This window comes from Notolepis coatsorum (genome assembly GCF_963971535.1).
Source record: "Notolepis coatsorum genome assembly, chromosome: 2".
NCBI lineage: Eukaryota > Metazoa > Chordata > Actinopteri > Aulopiformes > Paralepididae > Notolepis > Notolepis coatsorum.
In genome coordinates, this window is record NC_140166.1 from 150,685,250 (window position 1) to 150,707,543 (window position 22,294).

The window sequence follows — 22,294 nt, forward strand, 5'->3', positions numbered from 1 at the left end:
AGTCAGTCAGTTTTTACAGCTTCTTCCGCTCTTCTGCAGAATGCCTCAGTATGAAGACATCGGCAACAGAGAGAGAGAGAGGGGGGGAATACAGGAAGCAGTGTTGGATGTTTCAGTGTGGATATATCAGAGATGGAGAGAGAGTGTGTGAGAGTATACAGTACAGTAGGTGAGAAAGAAGAGTTTTTATTTAGATGTTTGGAGGGTTTCTCCCCCATTGTGTGGTTTTCGTTGAGATGTTTTAATAAAGAACATTAAAAGTATATCTCACCCTCTCTCTTTCCTAGTCTTCTTCATCATCTCTCTCTCTCTCTCTCTCTCTCTATCTCTCTCTCTATCTCTCTCTCTCTCTCTCTCTCTCTCTTTCTCATCTTTCCTAGTCTTATTCATCCTCTCTCTCTCTTCATTCCTAGTCTTCTTCATCCTCTCTCTCTCTTCATTCCTAGTCTTCCCTACCGTATATATACCATCTATCTCTATCTATATCTCTCTTCCCACCTCTCCCCCTCCACTCCCTTCTATCCTTACCTCAATCTATATCTTTATTTCCACCTGTCATCTCTTGTTCTTTGCCCTCCAACCCTCCCTCTCTCCACCCCCTCCTCCTCCCATTCTTCCTGGATGTATAAACGAGCTCAACCCCATGCATCCATCATATATGTGTCATATCTAGCAGTGGGTAACACTGGATGTAGTTAATGAAATAGCCTGAGGTAACACACACACACACACACACACACACACACACACACACACACACACACACACACCAGTCTGAGCCACACACACACAGTATGTCAGTCAGTCCCAGACACACCATTAACATAATAACATAACATAAGGCACAGAAGAGCGTTTATTCACTTTCTGTCACACCCGGCTCTGGTACAGTAGCTACAGATATGATATAATGAGCAGCCCTCAGCCACACACAGTCACTTACAAACACAATGCATGGCCTGTTATGAGTATGGATGGATTCTTTTTTACTCATCTAGTTATCTACCTTCTAGCTGATGTTTTCACTCTCTATTATTGTCACTTATATTACCCTTCCTGTACCCCCCCCCCCCCCCCTCCCCTGTGGTGCTATGCCACCTAGATTTCCCCCCAAGGGGATTAATAAAGGAACATCTAATCTTGTCTTATCTTATTATAAATATCATCTACAGGACAGCATTTGTATCATTATTTGACACTGTGTGGCATGAATTGTTTAACCATTATTTAACGTATAGCATCATAGAAAGAAAGCCACAAAGAGTCAGTTATACACACATACTGTAGCCTATATAAGAAACAGCTGGTACATAGACATGATAGAGTATACACATGGACATAGCCTATATAAGATAATGAAACAGCCCAACACTCTATAGACCAGCAGTAGATACATGACCCTAGTTAATGACACAGCCCAACACTCTATAGACCAGCAGTAGATACATGACCCTAGTTAATGACACAACCCAACACTCTATAGACCAGCAGTAGATACATGACCCTAGTTAATGACACAGCCCAACACTCTATAGACCAGCAGTAGATACATGACCCTAGTTAATGACACAGCCCAACACTCTATAGACCAGCAGTATATACATGACCCTAGTCAATGACACAGCCCAACACTCTATAGACCAGCAGTAGATACATGACCCTAGTTAATGACACAGCCCAACACTCTATAGACCAGCAGTAGATACATGACCCTAGTTAATGACACAGCCCAACACTCTATAGACCAGCAGTAGATACATGACCCTAGTTAATGACACAGCCCAACACTCTATAGACCAGCAGTAGATACATGACCCTAGTTAATGACACAGCCCAACACTCTATAGACCAGCAGTAGATACATGACCCTAGTTAATGACACAGCCCAACACTCTATAGACCAGCAGTAGATACATGACCCTAGTTAATGACACAACCCAACACTCTATAGACCAGCAGTAGATACATGACCCTAGTTAATGACACAACCCAACACTCTATAGACCAGCAGTAGATACATGACCCTAGTTAATGACACAGCCCAACACTCTATAGACCAGCAGTAGATACATGACCCTAGTTAATGACACAACCCAACACTCTATAGACCAGCAGTAGATACATGACCCTAGTTAATGACACAGCCCAACACTCTATAGACCAGCAGTAGATACATGACCCTAGTTAATGACACAACCCAACACTCTATAGACCAGCAGTAGATACATGGATACAGTGGCCCTAGTTAATGAAACAGGCGGATGAATTTAGAACAGTGATTAAACTCGAGCCGAACTACGTGTGCATTAAAAGGTTTTAACGTACACGCCTGCCGGCCAATCGGAGAAGAGTATTCACCCTAGATCACGGTATATAACAGCGCTTGTTCTGCCACTGTTCCACACAGCGGGGCCGGTCGGTGCCGAGGCTCCGGCTTAATGAGCAGCGCTGTGTCACACAGAGCTGTACGCACTCCGTCTACAGACGGCGTCTCCTCCACCTCTGACCCCGCCTGTAGCGTGAACGACATCTCTACCCCCCTGTCCCGTTTACACCCCCGCCGCTAAGACAATCTGTCGCCCGCGTTCACGTTGAAATCACATTCATCTTCTCCGCACGGGATGCAAATACGTGTCTTCGTTCGTGACAAGTCTCCTTCACCTGCTGATCGCAGATGTATTCCGCTTGGTTAGGAGACGGAGGCTTATTGGGGGAAATATAGTGGTGTTTGAGCCCAGCTCGCTTTATTTATTCAGTCTACTGGTTCACGGTGGATTTAAAAGACTGTATACCAGCTGTTTCTTATATAGGCTACAGTATGTGTGTATAACTGACTCTTTGTGGCTTTCTTTCTATGATGCTATACGTTAAATAATGGTTAAACAATTCATGCCACACAGTGTCAAATAATGATACAAATGCTGTCCTGTGTGATATCATGTGGCACTCGTGCCATTATAGATCAGTAATCTATGTAGCTAAAGATGCATTCATTCCATATACCAGTACATACTTATTAATTTATATTCCATATACCAGTACATACCTATTCATTTATATTCCATATACCAGTACATACCTATTCATTTATATTCCATATACCAGTACATACCTATCCATGTATATTCCATATACCAGTACATACCTATCCATGTATATTCCATATACCAGTACATACCTATCCATTTATATTCCATATACCAGTACATACCTATTCATTTATATTCCATATACCAGTACATACCTATCCATTTATATTCCATATACCAGTACATACCTATTCATTTATATTCCATATACCAGTAAGTACATACCTATCCATTTATATTCCATATACCAGTACATACCTATTCATTTATATTCCATATACCAGTACATACCTAGCCATGTATATTCCATATACCAGTACATACCTATTTACCTATCCATTTATATTCCATATACCAGTACATGTATCAATGTATATCTGTTAAAGGGGACATGTGTAGTTTGATACATAAATCTAAGAAATTATTCAAATATAAGGTGATACATAAATATAAAACCGTATTATTATCCTATTTTATTATAACATAAATATTAAAATTGTGACAAAATATATATAAAAAACATATACATAAATGTGTATATGTTTTGTATATACAACTATGAAACTTTTGTAACCTTTATTTTTGCAAAATTATGTACTGAATTATTATTATTATTAGTATATATATATTTTTTGTAAATAATGTAATGTAAAACGGGTAGGCAATTATAAGCCTTGGCTTCAGCCTACACCTTTTCGGTCATTTCTTTTGTTTATACATTTTCTACTACTGTACATTGCTTTTTAAAAGAAGACCGAAATAAAATCATGCATTCATGCATTCATTCATTCATCCATTCATTCATTCATTCATTCATTCATTCATTCATTCATTCATTCATTCATTCATTCATTCATTCATTCATTCATTCATTCATTCACATACCTAGCCCTGTATATTCCACATGCTTTGCAGCCTCATACAGTGTAGTTGTGAGGTGTATCTGAGCAGTCTGATAGTTCTAGCTCTGTGTGTGTAAGCAGCTGTTTTGTGTAACTGTGTATAGAGACTCTAGTGGTCTTTTGTTCCTTCAGTCTCTCAGCCCTGGAGCTTCAGGGGACTTTAGCTGGTATGAGCTCTCGTCCACCAGGGCAATATCACTCTCATTAAGAAGGCTCTGATGTGATTATGGCACGCACACACACACACACACACACACACACACACACACACACACACACACACACACACAGAGTTTACTCACGTGTGTGTGTGTGTGTGTGTGTACTAAGGCTGAGCCCGAACGTTCGAACGTTCGTTCCTTACGCTGACATTCGGACTTTAATTAATGGGTTCGAACGTTCGGTGAAAAAAAATAAAGGAGGCGCACGGGGTTGAGGCGATGTGAAGAGGCTCAACCAGTATGGTCTGCCGGGCTGTAGCTGGATACTATTGTCTCAACCAGAGCTCTCAACCAATGCAATAGAACAATTTTGATTGACATGCGATTCTGCCAATTACGTCACCCCGCTTGCACCCGCCTCTGCTGTTACCACCAATCGGCAAGCGTTTATTTGTTTTTTACTTCCGGCAATGCCGCCATTGATCTGCTTGCGAGAAGCACAACAGACTTACCGTAGCTAATACGTTAGCTCCCCGCCGAGGAAGTAAAAGTCGTAACAAGGTTTCCGTAGGTGAACCTGCGGAAGGATCATTAATGAATACCAGCCTTTTTCGGCCACGAAGCGCGAGCTTCATGGCGGGAGGTGGTTGCGTTGGAATCAACTCTGGCCGAGGGCGGACGGGCGGCAGGCGTGTTGGGAGCCCGGCGGGACCCCTCCAGGGCCCCCCCGCCGGTGTCTCTCTGTCTCTCTGCCGTCCCCCGTTCCGAGGTAGACGGTGGACGGGTCTGTTGAGGAGCCGAGGCGCGCGCCTCTCTCCCCTTCCCGTCGACCAAGAGTGAATACCTGTTATTGAACGTGTAACACTAACTATATAACGTTAATGCCACAAAACGAATGCCTTTGTTTATCTGGCCCCTTACGTGACTGCGGTGTGCAAGGGCTATTGTTTATCATAAGTAGTAACTTTGATGCAGTAGCTTGTTTATTTTCTTCTGAGTGCTTTGTTTAATTACATGTTTACATGAACAGCCACCACTGTAAACAACATATTTTTCACCAATAGACTATGCAATGCCGCCCTCCGTAGGATCTATAATAATACAATAATAAAAAAAAATTTATTAATAAAAAAAAAAAAAAAAAAAAATGTAATTAAAAAAAAATGTAATTTAAAAAAATGTAAAAAAAACGAACGTTTGTTCGATAAACCCTGGCGAACGTTCGAACCCTAAAAACAGGGTTCGGGGACAGCCTTAGTGTGTACACATACACATACATGCTTAAGTCTTGCGAACGCATACGCATGCTCTCACACACACACACACACACACACACAATGTCAGCGTGCAAAGATACACACCGAGACTGTAATTGTCTCAAGTACCCCTGCTTGCGCACACATAGAAGCACTTACACACACATGCGCGCGCATACGCATCCCAGCTTGCCCACCTCTCCGTCACGGTCAATTAGGTTCTTCAATCCCCAAGGCACCCTCTGAAAATGCCAATGTTATTTCTCTCTCTCTCTACCTTTCTCTACCTCTCTCTACCTCACTCTACCTCACTCTACCTCTCTAAAAATGCCAATGTTATTTCTCCCTCTGTCTCTCCCCCTCTCTCTCTTCCGTCTGTCCCCCAACTCTTTCTCTCCCTCTCCCCCCTCTCTTTATTTATATCTCCCTCCTATCCCCCTCTCTGTCTCTCATCCCCTCTCCCGCTCTCTCATTATCTCTCTATCTCTTTCTCTGTATCTCTATCTATTTCCCTCTCTATCCATCTCTCCCCCATCTATCTCTCTCCATCTCTCTCCCATATCTATCTCCCCCATCTCTCTCTATCTCTCTCTCTCTCCCTCCCCCATGCGTCTAATGTAATACCTGTGGTGCTTTAATCATCCCAACTCGTTTGCATATTTAGTGTCTTTGTCACGCAGACTGACATCACCGTTTATCCCAAACACAAAAGAGCCTCTCTGCTGTATCTCACATGTAACATCCTCCACTCTCTGGCAAACTATATTGTAAAACATTGTATTGTATTTGTTACAGTGTTTTTCATGGTAGTCAAAGTCAATTCAGGGTTTAAAAAAGGAAAACTAATATTAATTGGAAGAAAATTGATTACTAAATCGTAATCAGTAACAGGTTAGGAAAGATGGTTATTGATGAATAATTGTATTTGATTTAGATGTCCAGGGTTATGGTAAGACTCATAATATGAGACATTTTTTAAATAAACCTTTGTTTGACATGAGTAGGACATGTGTTCACTACACATTATTTTGATGAAGATAATAAGACATTTAATAAGACAATAAGAACATATATTACTCAGAACCTTTAACCCTTTCACTGCTGCACTACCAAACGGTTAACCCTTTCACTGCGACAATACACAGAAGGTTAACCCTTTAACTGCCACACAACAGCAGGTTGACCCTAACTAGTGTGATAGTAAAGGGTTAACCTTCCGTAGTGTGGCAGTGAAAGGGTTAAACGCAAGACACAAACACACGCACATACACGATAACTCCACTTGTATATGACCTCATGGCTGTTCTATCAGTGAGCATGCCTTCCTGTAGGTCAGGTGAGGGCATACAGTCGCTGAGCGATTAAGACGAGACATAATAATAATAACATTAAGACATCTCTTCTCTTCTCATGTTCATAAGTTATTGGATTTGAAGTATCTGATCCTCACAGTAACTCCTCCACATTTAATATTCTGTATGACGTCATCCTTTACCCCAAAGCAGAAGACTTTGTTCTTTCTCATGACTTAAAGTTGAGCCTTAGTCCAATAAAATACTTACTAAAGTATATTGGTCCTCCCCTGGAAGCTCATATCGCAAACCTTTTGTTCTTTTGTCTGGATTACCGTGAGCTAGTTTCCATGTCCCATCACAGGAGAAATATGGTCTCTTTATAATTAGCCTTTGTCTGCCTGCCTGCCTGCCTGGATGTCTGTCTGTCTGTCTGTCTGTCTGTCTGTCTGTCTGTCTGTATGTATGTCTGTCTGTCTGTCTGTCTGTCTGTCTGTCTGTCTGTCTGTCTGTCTGTCTGTCTGTCTGTCTGTCTGTCTGTCTGTCTGTCTGTCTGTCTGTCTGTCTGTCTGTCTGTATGTCTGCCTGTCTGCCTATCTGTCTGATTGTCTGGCTGGCTGGCTGTCTGTCTGTCTGTCTAGCTGTTTGTCTGCCTGTATGTCTGCATGCATGCCTGTCTGTCTGTCTGCTTGTCTGACTGTGTACATGTCTGCCTGCCTGTCTGTCTGCTTGTATGTCTGCTTGCCTGCCTGCCTGCCTGCCTGCCTCTCTGTCTGTAAATCAAATCAAATAGATTTGTAAAGCCCAAAATCACAAGTTAATGTCCCCATGGGCCAGACACCATCTTCTTTAAACAAGTTTGAGAAGAAACATCACAAGAAAAGAAAAAAAAACACCATGAAATAAAAAATAAATGTACAAAAAAAAATGCAACACCCAGACATACCCCAGCGAAGGTAAGGAAAAACTCACAAAAAACATGGCAATAGGAAAAAAAGCACCACAGGCAATGTGGAGGAGAGAAACTTCAAGGGGGGATCCCCCTTCTTGGATGTCGGTGATAAATAATATAGTGTTGCTATGGATGATTGATGGGTGGAGAATAAAACAGGCGAATAGTTGGTATGTATGTACATGTCTCTGTCTGCTTGCCTGTCTGCATGCCTCTCTGTCTGTCTGCCTGTCTGTCTGCTTGCCTGTCTGTCAGGTTTTATTCATCCAGTGGAAATCCACACAGAATAAAAACATAAAAATCACATCAAACATCATGTCAAGTTCAAGTTTCTTTAATAGTTGTCATACAGAAGTACAGAATACTTTCATACAAAATGCTTCTTACTGTTACGCTCCAGAGACTGTGCTAGACAAGATAGTATCAAATAACATAGTATAGCATGTAATTTAGAAGTAGAAAAGTAGAAAATGAGGTCACAGTGTTCAGTATAGACATATGTACAATGTTCGATGCAGAATAGACGTAACTGAGTTACCATATAATATACAATACTATGCAGTGTACTAATGTACAGTACTATATAGTGCAAAGCAGAAATGGGATGAGGTACAATTTAGGTACAATTTACAGTAAGGTGTACGAGTTGTAGTGCAATCCTTCATCAATAAATATAAAGTGTGGGGAGTGGGTGCTACAGTGTGTTTGTTTAAAGTGGGTGTGTGCTATAAAGTGTGTGGGGTGGGTGCTACAGTGTGTTTGTTTAAAGTGAGTGTGTGCGTGTGGATGTGTGTGCTATGTGCGTTTGATGGTTGTTGTTGTGTAGTGTTCATTGTTCGTTTAGCAGCCTGATGGCCTGGGGATAGAAGCTTCTTCTGAGTCTTTCTGTGCTCGCCTTGAGACTCCGGTATCGCTTGCCTGACCGCAGCAGTTCAAAGAGGCAGTTGTTCGGGTGACTGGAGTCTTTAATGATTCTCTTAGCCTTGCCCCTGCAACGCTTGTTGTAAATGTTCTGGAGGGTGGGAGGGGGGCGTTCGGCTGAACGTGTCACTCTTTGTAGTCTGCTTCGGTCTTGTGCAGTGCTATTCCCAAACCAGGAGGTGATGTTGCCAGTCAGGATGCTCTCTATTGTACATGAGTAGAAGTTCTTAAGGATCTTCTGACTGACTTGGAACTTCCTTAGGCGCCTGAGGAAGTAGAGGCGTTGTCGTGCCTTCTTCACAACACTGTCAATGTGTGTGGTCCATGTCAAGTCCTCGGATATGTAGGCTCCGAGGTACTTAAAGCTGTTGACTCTCTCAACCGGTGCCCCGTCGATGCTGAGGGGGCTGTAGTCCTTGACCCCCGACCTCCTGAAGTCCACAATCATCTCCTTTGTTTTGCTGACGTTCAGGGAGAGGCTGTTTTCCTGGCACCATCCCGCCAGGACCTTGACCTCTTCCAGGTAGGCCCTCTCGTCGTTGGCAGAGATCAAGCCCACCACCACTGTGTCGTCAGCAAATTTGATGATTGTATTGCTACTCCGCTGAGCCACACAGTCGTGTGTGTACAGGGAGTAGAGGAGGGGACTCAGAACACAGCCCTGGGGGGCCCCTATGTTGAGGGTGATGGATGAGGAGGTGCAGTTGCCTGCTCTCACCACCTGGGGTCTGCCCGTCAGGAAGTCCAGGACCCACTGGCAGAGGTCATAGTTCAAGCCCAGGTCCCTGAGCTTGGCTATGAGTATGGAGGGGACTATGGTATTGAATGCCGAGCTGTAGTCGATGAATAGCATTCTCACATAGTTCCCCTGCCTCTTGTCCAGGTGTGATGCTGCTGTGTGCAGCACATGGGCTATGGCGTCCTCCGTGGACCTGTTGGGGCGGTATGCAAATTGCAGGGGGTCCATGTTGATGGGGAGGGAGGAGCAGATGTAACCCTTTACTAGCTTCTCAAAGCACTTCATGGCTATGGAGGTGAGAGCTACAGGGCGGTAGTCGTTGAGGCAAGCAGGCTTGGATGTCTCCCAATAGTCTATGTTAGAATTAAGATGATTTAATAGTTTAAGAAGTTTAATAAATCAAATAAAAATAATAAAAATAGGAACCGATGCATTTCTGTAACTATCCACAGTTTTTAATGGGTTACATTGGCTGCAAGTTCATAAAACGTGGCCAGTCCATAAAATAATCATATAAATCATGTTCCCTAATAACATAACTCCATTGGAAATGTCTAGAGCAAGTGTTCTATCTTGGACATTCTGCCCCACTGCATTTACACAATACATACAACACCCTTTTATATATTGTCTTACCCCGAAAATGTGATCGTTAGAAGAAGCTTGGTTTAGGTCCGGTAAAGTAAGACACTGTAATCGTTACAGAAACATGTATAGAATATACCTTACCTTAGCCAGAAGATACTCCAAAAAGAATAATTCTAATGATCCCATCGGCGATCGCGATTACTCGTTTATATGTAATTACTTGTGTTTACGGAAAACTATAGGTTTTGAGGCGAGCAGATCTCCTAGCGATTGCTCTGCAAGAGCTCGTCCCCCTCAGAGCGAGTCTTGACCGTCCAGTTCAGACATTGTCTCTACTGATCCCTTTCTATCAGAGTTCAAAAGGTAGGTGATACTGCCACCTGGTGAGATTCGGCATTGCAATTCCAACGTAGGCAAACGAGCCAGGGACACCTAGAGTGATCCGGATGAACGTTTAGAACAGGGATCAAAGGATCTGAAAACGTATTATTACATTTTTGGCGCAAAAGCGTTGGCGGTGAAACACGTAATATTAAGAGTTAAAGATCCCTCCACTCAAATGGCTTTGATTATACAGATTGTTGTTTGTGGCTTTGACTGTACAGATTGTTGTTTGTGACTTTGATACAGATTGTTGTTTGTGGCTTTGACTGTACAGATTGTTGTTTGTGACTTTGATACAGATTGTTGTTTGTGACTTTGATACAGATTGTTGTTTGTGACTTTGATACAGATTGTTGTTTGTGACTTTGATACAGATTGTTGTTTGTGACTTTGATACAGATTGTTGTTTGTGACTTTGATACAGATTGTTGTTTGTGACTGACTGTACAGATTGTTGTTTGTGACTTTGATACAGATTGTTGTTTGTGACTTTGATACAGATTGTTGTTTGTGACTTTGATACAGATTGTTGTTTGTGACTTTGATACAGATTGTTGTTTGTGACTGACTGTACAGATTGTTGTTTGTGACTTTGATACAGATTGTTGTTTGTGACTGACTGTACAGATTGTTGTTTGTGACTTTGATACAGATTGTTGTTTGTGACTTTGACTGTACAGATTGTTGTTTGTGACTGACTGTACAGATTGTTGTTTGTGACTGACTATACAGATTGTTGTTTGTGACTGACTGTACAGATTGTTGTTTGTGACTGACTATACAGATTGTTGTTTCTGACTGACTGTACAGATTGTTGTTTGTGACTTTGATACAGATTGTTGTTTGTGACTGACTGTACAGATTGTTGTTTGTGACTGACTGTACAGATTGTTGTTTGTGACTGACTATACAGATTGTTGTTTGTGACTGACTGTACAGATTGTTGTTTGTGACTTTGACTGTACAGATAGTTGTTTGTGCAGAACTTGTCACCAGAGCGTTTCCCCTGGAGAGGGAGAGCTTCTCTGTACTTCCCTGAAACCCGAGTTGCATGTGTGATGTCACTAATGGGAACAATATGGTGTAACTTGACACCTCTGGCTTCAGCATAGACAGAAAGCTGAGTGGTTATTGACTGGTCTTGAAAGAATATAAGCTGCTGACTTGGAACTCCTGATAAATATCAACGAGTGCTTGTTGCCAATTGACATATTCACAGATCCTTGCATCTTTATGAGGGAAAAGGAGTAGAGATGCTGCTAAGACATTCTCAGTAGTTTATTGAACAATTTGGTGGAAAAACTATATTTATACAAATTGTTACTCGATATAGAACATTTGTAAGGGTTTAAAATACATCCAGAGAGGATGTATGTTTATAAATTCCTTCTCTGATGTAGGGTTGCTTAATACACTGATAGTAGAAGAGTATTGCAATATGCAGGCATTAAAAACGGTCCAATACTCTATGAGTTGAATTCTATGAGTTGAGTGGATGCGTGACCAGAGCAGTGTATGTGAGACAGAGAGCACTCACTTTGTCAACAGTGTTGGCACTGTTTATAAACAATAACAGCAGAATATGGCTTATTGGCTATCTCATACCTATGTTTTCTGGGAGTATTCTATTGTATTTCTAGCATGATCTAGTTCCTTGCACCTATTTATCAAGGGTTTTTGGCCAGATATAAACCACAGTTTAACTGTTACCCTATAACCACTTACACACTTACAACAGCATGGTCCCCTGCACGTGTACATTCCTTGGGAGAAGACATGTTTCTATGCAGAATATACCACAGTTGGCAGACGACTTCTTCTGACAATCTCTATGCTAACATGAGCATAATTTAGCGAGCATAGCGAGCATAGCGAGCGTAGCTCGACCTGTGCACTTAATACACGTTGCTTCACTGGGAAAAGACCGCTCGTTACCGCATCGTTTATTCAACTTGGTTTAATCCAAAAGTCAGTTTGGACGTTTGTATAGTGAAGTAAGACATTCAGGGGATGTCGGCTCACTCATTATTGTCACCGTGTGCACGTCAGACAGGAAGGTAAACACACCCACTGTAACTGAGGGGTACAATTCCCTGACTGTATTACTAGATATGATACTTACTACCACTACCTTTGTACTTAATATTCGGCCACCCAGTACACGGCATAAATATATTATCATAAACACTCTCACGTAGATGAAACGGATCCAACACAAATGTACGAAGTCGAAACAGGTCTTTATTTCTACACAGCGATGGTGTGTAGAACAAGCACTTAATCACTTAATTACATTTATGAATTGAAATAGTATGCACTTTTATGGCAAAGAGTATTCGTCGGTATATCAATAGAGAATGTCCAATCTCTGAAGGCGCAGGTGGTAAATATACGACCTGGAATAGTTAAGGAATAACAGCAATGATACTTTAATGATTATATACTAGATACACTAGAGGGGGTTAATCCGGTCGCTTGTAAGCCGACAGGAGTAGGAGGGGGGGGGGGGTAGAATCCGGCTGCCTCGTCCGGCCAAGGGTATCCCAGGTGAACCCACTGTAGTGCCGTTCAATGCGCCGGCGATCCTTGGACCACAGATGAAAGCAGGTGGACTCTTTGTGGGCCGGCTCTCTCCGGTCCACGGGGGAGAGACGTGAAGCGACCTCGTCTTGCAGAGCGTCTCCTCACCTTGCGTCCTCTCCAGGGGGGGGGTTCCAACACACGGCAGTGTCGGGGGTTTTTATCCATGGAATAATCAAAGTATACAAAGCATAATCCGTGCCTGGGAAGGCGGGCTGTCGTCGGTAGAATAATCCGGTATACAGGTCCACTCGCTCGTCGGCTCTGGGGCTCCTCGGGTGCAGCTTCACATGGGGTCAACCACCCTGGGTAAGCAGCCAGTTCTCTGCCCGAAACGATGGGGTACTGACTACGGTAGTATTCTCACCGCACGAAGCACTATATATTAACAGACTATTATTAGCTTAATAGACTACGTCCAACTCGACGATATAGTGCCAAATATGACTATTCAAATATTAATATACACGATGTCTCAATACCGATGGTAGGCGAACTTGGCCTTACTCCCACACGTGGCGTCGCGGGGAGGCTTTACGTCTGTGACTCTATTGGAGGGTAAGAAACTGGACTGAAAAGAAAGTCCTACTTTAGTAGCGCAGTATATATACGCACTATGAACAAATAGTCCCATTAGTGGTGCGGTAGCCAGATTCCTACGCGGAACTAGGACTTGTTCGTACATGTTGAGCGGTACGTTTGAACTGGGTCTGAGGGGTATGGCAGCCTGGCACCAAGGTCTCGACCAATAGTAGAATGGAGACTATTATGGGATGTTCAGTAGGCTAGAATGGATATTCAATGCATATTGTACAAGGAATATACAAGGGATATCAGGGAATATTAGAGAATATACAAATACAATTAAATATATATATATAAATAAATATATATATTCGGTTTAATCTGGCCCTTCACAACACCCACCACCGTGTGCACGTCAGACAGGAAGGTGAACACACCCACCACCGTGTGCACGTCAGACAGGGAGGTAAACACACCCACCACCGTGTGCACGTCAGACAGGGAGGTAAACACACCCACCACCGTGTGCACGTCAGACAGGGAGGTAAACACACCCACCACCGTGTGCACGTCAGACAGGGAGGTAAACACACCCACCACCGTGTGCACGTCAGACAGGGAGGTAAACACACCCACCACCGTGTGCACGTCAGACAGGGAGGTAAACACACCCACCACCGTGTGCACGTCAGACAGGGAGGTAAACACACCCACCACCGTGTGCACGTCAGACAGGGAGGTAAACACACCCACCACCGTGTGCACGTCAGACAGGAAGGTGAACACACCCACCACCGTGTGCACGTCAGACAGGAAGGTGAACACACCCACCACCGTGTGCACGTCAGACAGGAAGGTGAACACACCCACCACCGAGGCTCCATGTTGTCACCGTGTGCACGTCAGACAGGAAGGTAAACACACCCACCACCGAGGCTCCATGTTGTCACCATGTGCACGTCAGACAGGAAGGTAAACACACCCACCACCGTGTGCACGTCAGACAGGAAGGTGAACACACCCACCACCGTGTGCACGTCAGACAGGAAGGTGAACACACCCACCACCGTGTGCACGTCAGACAGGAAGGTGAACACACCCACCACCGTGTGCACGTCAGACAGGAAGGTAAACACACCCACCACCGTGTGCACGTCAGACAGGAAGGTAAACACACCCACCACCATGTGCACGTCAGACAGGAAGGTAAACACACCCACCACCGTGTGCACGTCAGACAGGGAGGTAAACACACCCACCACCGTGTGCACGTCAGACAGGAAGGTAAACACACCCACCACCGTGTGCACGTCAGACAGGAAGGTGAACACACCCACCACCGTGTGCACGTCAGACAGGAAGGTGAACACACCCACCACCGTGTGCACGTCAGACAGGAAGGTAAACACACCCACCACCGAGGCTCCATGTTGACGCTACCTAATTCAATTCAATTCAATTCAATAAAAAAAACTATTAGTCCCTCAAGGGGCAATTTAAGGCATGAATATGGCAAACAGCTGCACTTATACACATCCAAGACAGAACAAGGGACAAGAGACATACATGACACTATTAAAGCACACTATTAAAGCACATTCACCAGTCGAATGGCCTCTGGAACAAGACCAAACTTTTCTGGAACAAAACCAAACTTTTTGGCAAGGCAGTTGGGATCAAAATGGGCAATGCGATTAATTGCATTACATTTATTTTAACACGTTAAAGTTTTCAAAATAATCTAATAAATAAAAGTGTTATTATTGACCGCTCTTGTATATATATATAGACGCTACAGTAGACATTACACATGTAACAGGCACACATAAACACACACAGGCACATAAACAAAACAAAACCTAGAAACAAGTTTTTAAAAAGCTGTTGTATATTTATTTTTATATGCATCTAGATGTGTTGCTTTTGTTGTATTTGTGTGAGCGAGCACCAAGCCAGATGGTAAAATGGTAAATCTTAAATGGTGCATTTATATAACAGCTTTTATCCAAAGCGCTTTACAATTTATTTTCTCACATTCACCCGTTCACTCACACATTCACTCACCGACGGCGGAGACAACCATGTAAGGTGCCGACCTGCTCATCAGGAGCAGTTAGGGGTTAAGTGTCTTGCTGCCGGGGAGGAGCGGGAATCGAAGCAGGAACCTTCGGATTACCAGACGGCCGTTCTGCCTCCTGAACCACTGTCGCCCCAAGATGCCTTGTATGTTGTAACGTACTTCGCAAATTTAATTCAAATTCTGATTGTGATTCTATACTGTAGCTTGGGTTTTGCATCTCTCATACTATTATGGTCTGTTCTATGGTGTCTTTTTATTTGATCTTAAACTTTCGGGGTTTGAACAGACAAAGAAAGGGAAGTGTGCAGGTAACTGCTCCAGGCCAGGCATCCATCTCTGTCAGCGCTAACCTTTCCTTCAGCAGCCCTGTGGCAGGAGAGGCTGATCCAAACCTTTTATTCAGCGACAGACAGACGTGTGAAGTGAGCTTTCAAGTCCAGACTGTTACTGTGTGTGTGTGTGTGTTTCTGCATGCCTGCGTATCTGTTCATGTTCACACTAATTAAAATCTTACATTAATATAATTAAAATGCTAATTAATCATACTACGGTTTATATTATATAGCACCTTTCAGAGTTACAAAGAAATAAATAGGAAACATTTTATGAAATATATTTATATATAAACATCTGAATATACCAAACAGAATTTTCTGGGCTCATATGAAAAACGTATTTGAACATAGTTTATGTTAATGATTAATGACATAGTTAATGGTTTTTCTTGTCTTAAAAGAACACGCCAACATTGATTAGAAAATTAGCTAAGCTATCCAGCTGCACGTTAGCCTAGCTTAGCACAATGAATGGAAGCAGACATGGCCGGTTAGCCTTTGGGAGAAGTGCTAGTTGGACAATGCCTGTAGGCTAACCAGCCATGTCCACCAGGTTAGCCTGCTGAACGCACAGAGAGGAAACTGGTATCTATCGTCTTGTCTCTCTCTCTAGAGAAGATGGTAAGATAGTTTCCCAAAATGTTGGCGTGTTCCTTTAAATACTAAGTGATAGAATGATCTTGCCTAACCTTTACCTTAATTGTACCTCCATTGTGTGTGTGTGTGTGTGTGTGTGTGTGTGTGTGTGTGTGTGTGTGTGTGTGTGTGTGTGTGTGTGTGTGTGTGTGTGTGTGTGTGTGCGCGTGTGTGTGTGTGTCCACCTGTGCGCTGCCATGATGATAAACAGCCTTGCTGATGTTAGGCTCATATGTCACATTCAGGCTGCTCTCATTTCTATTAGCCTGGTAATTGGACATTGAGCTGCCCCCCCCCCCCCCTCCATGACTCCGAGGCATTACCTCATCCCTGCCTGCCGTGTGTGTGTGTGTGTGTGTGTGTGTGTGTGTGTGTGTGTGTGTGTGTGTGTGTGTGTGTGTGTGTGTGTGTGTGTGTGTGTGTGTGTGTGTGTGTGTGTGTGTGTGTGTGTGTGTGTGTGTGTGTGTGTGTTGAATGCACAGCGGATGACTCATACACACACAGTCACATCTGGAGCCCAAATTGTATATCTCCCCTCTCTGTCTCTCTCTCCTCTCTTCTCTCTCCCCTCCTTTCTGTCTCCCTCTCCTCTCTTATATCTCCCCCACTCTCTCTCTCTCTCTCTCTCTCTGTCTCTCTCTCTTTCTGTCTCTTTCTGTATATCTCTCTCCCCTATCTATCTATCTATCTATCTATCTATCTATCTATCTATCTATCTCTCTATTTCTGTCTCCCTCTCCTCTCTTTTCTCTCCCCCCACTCTCTCTCTGTCTCTCTCTTTCTGTCTCTTTCTGTATATCTCTCCCCTATCTATCTCTCTTTCTGTCTCCCTCTCCTCTCTTCTCTATCCCCCCTCTCTCTCTGTCTCTCTCTTTCTGTCTCTTTCTGTCTATCTCTCCTCTATCTCCCCTATATAGCTTTCTTTCTTTCTGTATCTCTCTTTCTGTCTCTGTCTCTCTCTCTCTCTCTCTCTCTCTCTCTCTCTCTCTCTCTCTCTCTCTCTCTCTCTCTCTCGCTTCTTCGTCAAATGTATATACTCTCTTTTTTAAACTATTTTTGTATCACAAACAGTACTGTATTTGTAAATCTGGTATGTCATAAATGTATAGATGTAGCAGTACTGTCTATATGTATGTCATGATGAATTGAAAATGGGGGACCCTGATGTAAACAAGATGAAAGTCTTTCTCTGGTCTGCATCCCCTTAACCCTTTCTCCGCCGATGATGTGTTAAGACGTCATTCCTCGCCATGCTTAATCTGCCAATGACGTTTTACAGCGTCTTTGAGATCAATATTTCAAATTTCTGTCATGGTATTCATATTTCACCCACGGATCCTTGACTGGTGCTTTAGGATTCCGCTCAACTCTCCAGCGCTTCAATACCGCCACCTGGTGGCCGATCGGCGAGTTGTCAAACCGGAAGTGGGGCCGGACGTTCTTGGTGTCACCCCTATTCCGTCCGCCACTCGCTATCGCTCGCGGGACTCCATCTGGACACACTGGATAATCGATCCGTTGCCATAACTCGATAAACAACATTATTTGGACATATATAGTATTATACAACCCGGAAATGGTTCGCCTAGATCAACATCCCATAATAGCGATATTTTTGCTCCAGTATCATCCCCCATCGCTACGAGGAAGCTGCGGTGAGTTTCAGCGTTTTTGATTATTATTATCCATACAAACTGCAATGATCAATATATCACCCATACTACATGAAACATTTAACGTTGGTCATTGCATTATAAACGACCCCCCCCCCCCCTCCGGTCACCAGCAGATGATGAGTCATGACGTTTAGGACCTTGTACAATTGACATTTTTTAGCTGGCGTCAATCGCTATCAAACTGCATTTGATGATCTATTATATGCATAAATGGCTATAACTCACGTTCTATGAAATACTGCAGAAAACGATAAAAACATATTTATACTCTAGACCGTATTTTTGTATGAATGTGTGAATGAAAAAGTAAAACGTTCCTACACCCTGAACGATAGCTAATCGATGTTGAATGGGCCATAGTAATGTAAATTTAGCAATACAATTTAAAAAGTTATAGCCCTGCAAAGTAGGTGAACATCTCCATAGACAAATAGAGCTGGCAGACTGGCTACAAGGATGGATATAAGCGTGGCAGAGAAAGGGTTAACAATTGTGTGTATTGAGATGTACTGTATTGTACCCATTCTGCAATCTGTTCATAACATTATCAATCAATCAATCAATCAATCTCTCTCTCTATCTCTATCTCTCTTTCTTTCTGTCTCTTTATCTTATCTCTCTCTTTCTGTATGTCTCTCTCTTCTCTCTATATATCTTTCTCTCTCTTCTCTCTCTCTCTCTGTCTCTGCCTTTTTATCTTCTGAAGAAGTGACCACTGGTCCGTAGAGGCCTTACCTTTTGTGTGTGTGTGTGTGTGTGTCTCTCTCTCTCTCTCTCTCTCTCTCTCTCTCTCTCTCTCTCTCTCTCTCTCTCTCTCTCTCTCTCTCTCTCCTCTCTCTCTCTCTCTCTCTCTCTGTCTCTGCCTTTTTATCTTCTGAAGAAGTGACCACTGGTCCGTAGAGGCCTTACCTTTTGTGTGTGTGTGTGTATGTGTGTGTGTGTCTCTCTCAAGCCCCCAAACTGTAGTGCATAGTATATACATTAATTCATTCATGACTTGTTGTATTTATATTCATGTATTTCAGTTCCCCACTGGCGAGCCCTTCAAGTGTTTGTGCTGTATTGTTGATTTCTTTTAAAAGATACTTCAATCTCAAATTAATTCCTTGAGGGATTTGAATAATACACTGCAGGTAAAATATCTATAGATTGAAGTGTCACTCACCACACACACACACACACACACACACACACACACACACACACACACACACACACACACACACACACACACAGCCTCTCCCCAGTGTCTTGTATTATCCTATAATCAAGTGAGGCATATAATACTGCTATTGTGTCCATTTGTTCAGAGAGAGAGAGAGAGAGAGAGAGAGAGAGAGAGAGAGAGTCAGACTAGAGAGAGAGAGAGAGAGAGAGAGAGAGGGAGAGAGAGAGAGAGTCAGACTAGAGAGAGAGAGAGAGAGAGAGAGAGAGAGTGTCAGACTAGAGAGAGATATAGTGTCAGACTAGAGAGAGAGAGGGTTAGACTAGAGAGAGAGAGTCAGACTAGAGAGAGACTATTGTTGTTCTACTGGGGCTAGTAGTCAGGCCGCTCTGCTCCCAGTAGTTCTCACCACCAAACCCCAGGAGACCTGACCTTAGCAATTGGAAACCTCACTGGACACTAGGGCTGTCCCCGACTAAGGATTTGGATTGTCGACTAGGATGGCCGTTAGTCGACTATTGGTCAAAAAAAAAAAAAGTATAAAAAAAAGAAAAAAAATTATCATTCCATTTGGGCTGTGGGGGTGCTTAATGTCTGAAGGAGTCTACTGAAGGCTTCTTGTCCTCTGCAAAAGCATGCAATTGGTCCACTGATGGATACATCTTGATATTTGTCTAGTCTAGTGTGTTCATTAGATGGGTGAAATCCTCTTTCAGTGCCTCTGTGCCTGTTTCCGTAGGCAGTTAGCCTCTGGTATGCGTGCCATTAGCGTTAGCCACGCTTCTAGGCCTCTTTTCTTTTGGAAAGAATGATAAAAAAATAAAATAAAAAAAGATTATATATATATATATATATATATATATATATATTTTTTTTTAATTATATTCGACTAAGAGGTTGGCCAGTCGACTACGGCTCCTTTCGACCGATTAGTCGACTAATCGATTAATAGGGGTCAGCCCTACTGGACACAACACACACACCCCCCATTACACACACACACACAACACCCCCCCATACACACACATGCATGCACACACACAGACACACACACACAACACCCCCCATACACACACATGCATGCATGCACACACACACACACACAACACCCCCATACACACATGCATGCACACACAAAACATCCCCCATACACACATGCATGCACACACAAAACATCCCCCCATACACACATGCATGCACACAGACACACACACACACACACCCCTCCATACATGCACACACACAGACCCTAAGGACTATTGACTACACACACTATATTGTCGGTTAAAATGGAAATGTATTGCAGTACACATACACTCTTCTCTCTCTCTCTCTCTCTCTCTCTCTCTCTCTCTCTCTCTCTCTCTCTCTCTCTCTCTCTCCTACTCTCTCCCCATCTCTTATCGCTCTCTTCTCTCTCTTATCTCTCCATCTCTCTCTCTCTCTCCCTCTCTCTATCTCTCCCTCTCTAATCTCTCCCATCTCTCTCTCTCTCTCTCTCTCTCTCTCTCTCTCTCTCTCTCTCTCTCTCCTCTCTCTCTCTCTCTCTCTCTCTCTGTCTCTCTATCTTCTGAAGAAGTGACCACTGGTCCCTAGAGGCTTACCTTGTGTCTGTGTAGCCATGTGAGGCCACGTCAGTATGGCTTTGAAGATGGAGCTGTCACGCACGCACACACACATACACGCACACACGGTATAGAGTACAGCCCCTCGTGGCCTGCCTCTGTTTGTGACCTCCATCCAATTGTTAGTTCTGTCATATTACGCTGACCTGGCCGGCTCACGGCTGTCATATTGTACCACACACACACACACACACACACACAACACCAACCACACACACAACACCAACACACACACACACACACACACACACACACACACACACACACACACACACACACACACACACACACACACACACACACACACACACACAACCAGCAGCTCAGGGCCTCAGGAACAGGCTACAGTCCCCAGTGTAGAGATCTCTACCTAGACTGTAAGATGCAGACCAAATCCTATATTATAGATCTCAATGTCTCTCTATAGGCTTGGTTGACCAGGCTTGGTTGACAACCATTGTGTGTGTGTGTGTGTGTGTGTGTGTGTGTGTGTGTGTGTGTGTGTGTGTGTGTGTGTGTGTGTGTGTTGTGTGTGTGTGTGTGTGTGTGTGTGTGTGTGTGTGTGTGTGTGTGTGTGTGTGTGTGTGTGTGTGTGTGTGTGTGTGTGTGTGTGTGTGTGTGTGTGTGTGTGTGTGTGTTGTGTGTGTGTGTGTGTGTGTGTGTGTGTGTGTGTGTGTGTGTGTGTGTGTGTTTATATCTTCCAGCCCTGGGCGATCTCCCATATCCTTTGACCATGAGATTGTCATGATGAACCACGTCTACAAGGAGAGATTCCCCAAGGTACGTACTATGGCGCTCTCTCTCTCTCTCGTTCTCTATCTATCTCTCTATATCCTTCTCGACAGCAGTAGACACTAGGGGTATAGTTCGTTTTGCCATATTGTGTCCCTCCTGTAAATGTTAAATTACATTTGGGAAGCCGAATGGTGCAACACATCCCACAGAGGACAGAGAAGGATGAGACACAGAGAGGACAGAGAAGGATGAGACACAGAGGACAGAGAAGGATGAGACACAGAGAGGACAGAGAAGGATGAGACACAGAGAGGACAGAGAAGGATGAGACACAGAGGACAGAGAAGGATGAGACACAGAGAGGACAGAGAAGGATGAGACACAGAGACAGAGAAGGGATGAACACAGAGAGACAGAGAAGTATGAGACACAGAGAGGACAGAGAAGGAATGAGACACAGAGGACAGAGAAGGATGAGACACAGAGAGGACAGAGAAGGATGAGACACAGAGAGGACAGAGAAGGATGAGACACAGAGAGGAAGGAAGATGACACAGAGGACAGAGAAGGATAGACACAGAGAGGACAGAGAAGGATGAGACACAGAGAGGACAGAGAAGGATGAGACACAGAGAGGACAGAGAAGGATGAGA

At 43.5% G+C, this 22,294-nt stretch overlaps 1 protein-coding gene across 1 annotated transcript in view; it reads left to right on the top strand.

The window, feature by feature from the left end:
- LOC311223569 (microtubule-associated serine/threonine-protein kinase 2-like) overlaps nucleotides 1–22,294 on the top strand; it is a 465,967-nt gene that overhangs the window by 368,713 nt on the left and 74,960 nt on the right. The window contains exons 7-9 of the mRNA XM_084308349.1: nucleotides 13,809–14,303; nucleotides 14,393–14,790; nucleotides 21,645–21,686. Coding sequence (XP_084164475.1) covers nucleotides 13,809–14,303; nucleotides 14,393–14,790; nucleotides 21,645–21,686 — 935 coding nt within the window. The remainder of the gene's footprint in view (nucleotides 1–13,808; nucleotides 14,304–14,392; nucleotides 14,791–21,644; nucleotides 21,687–22,294) is intronic.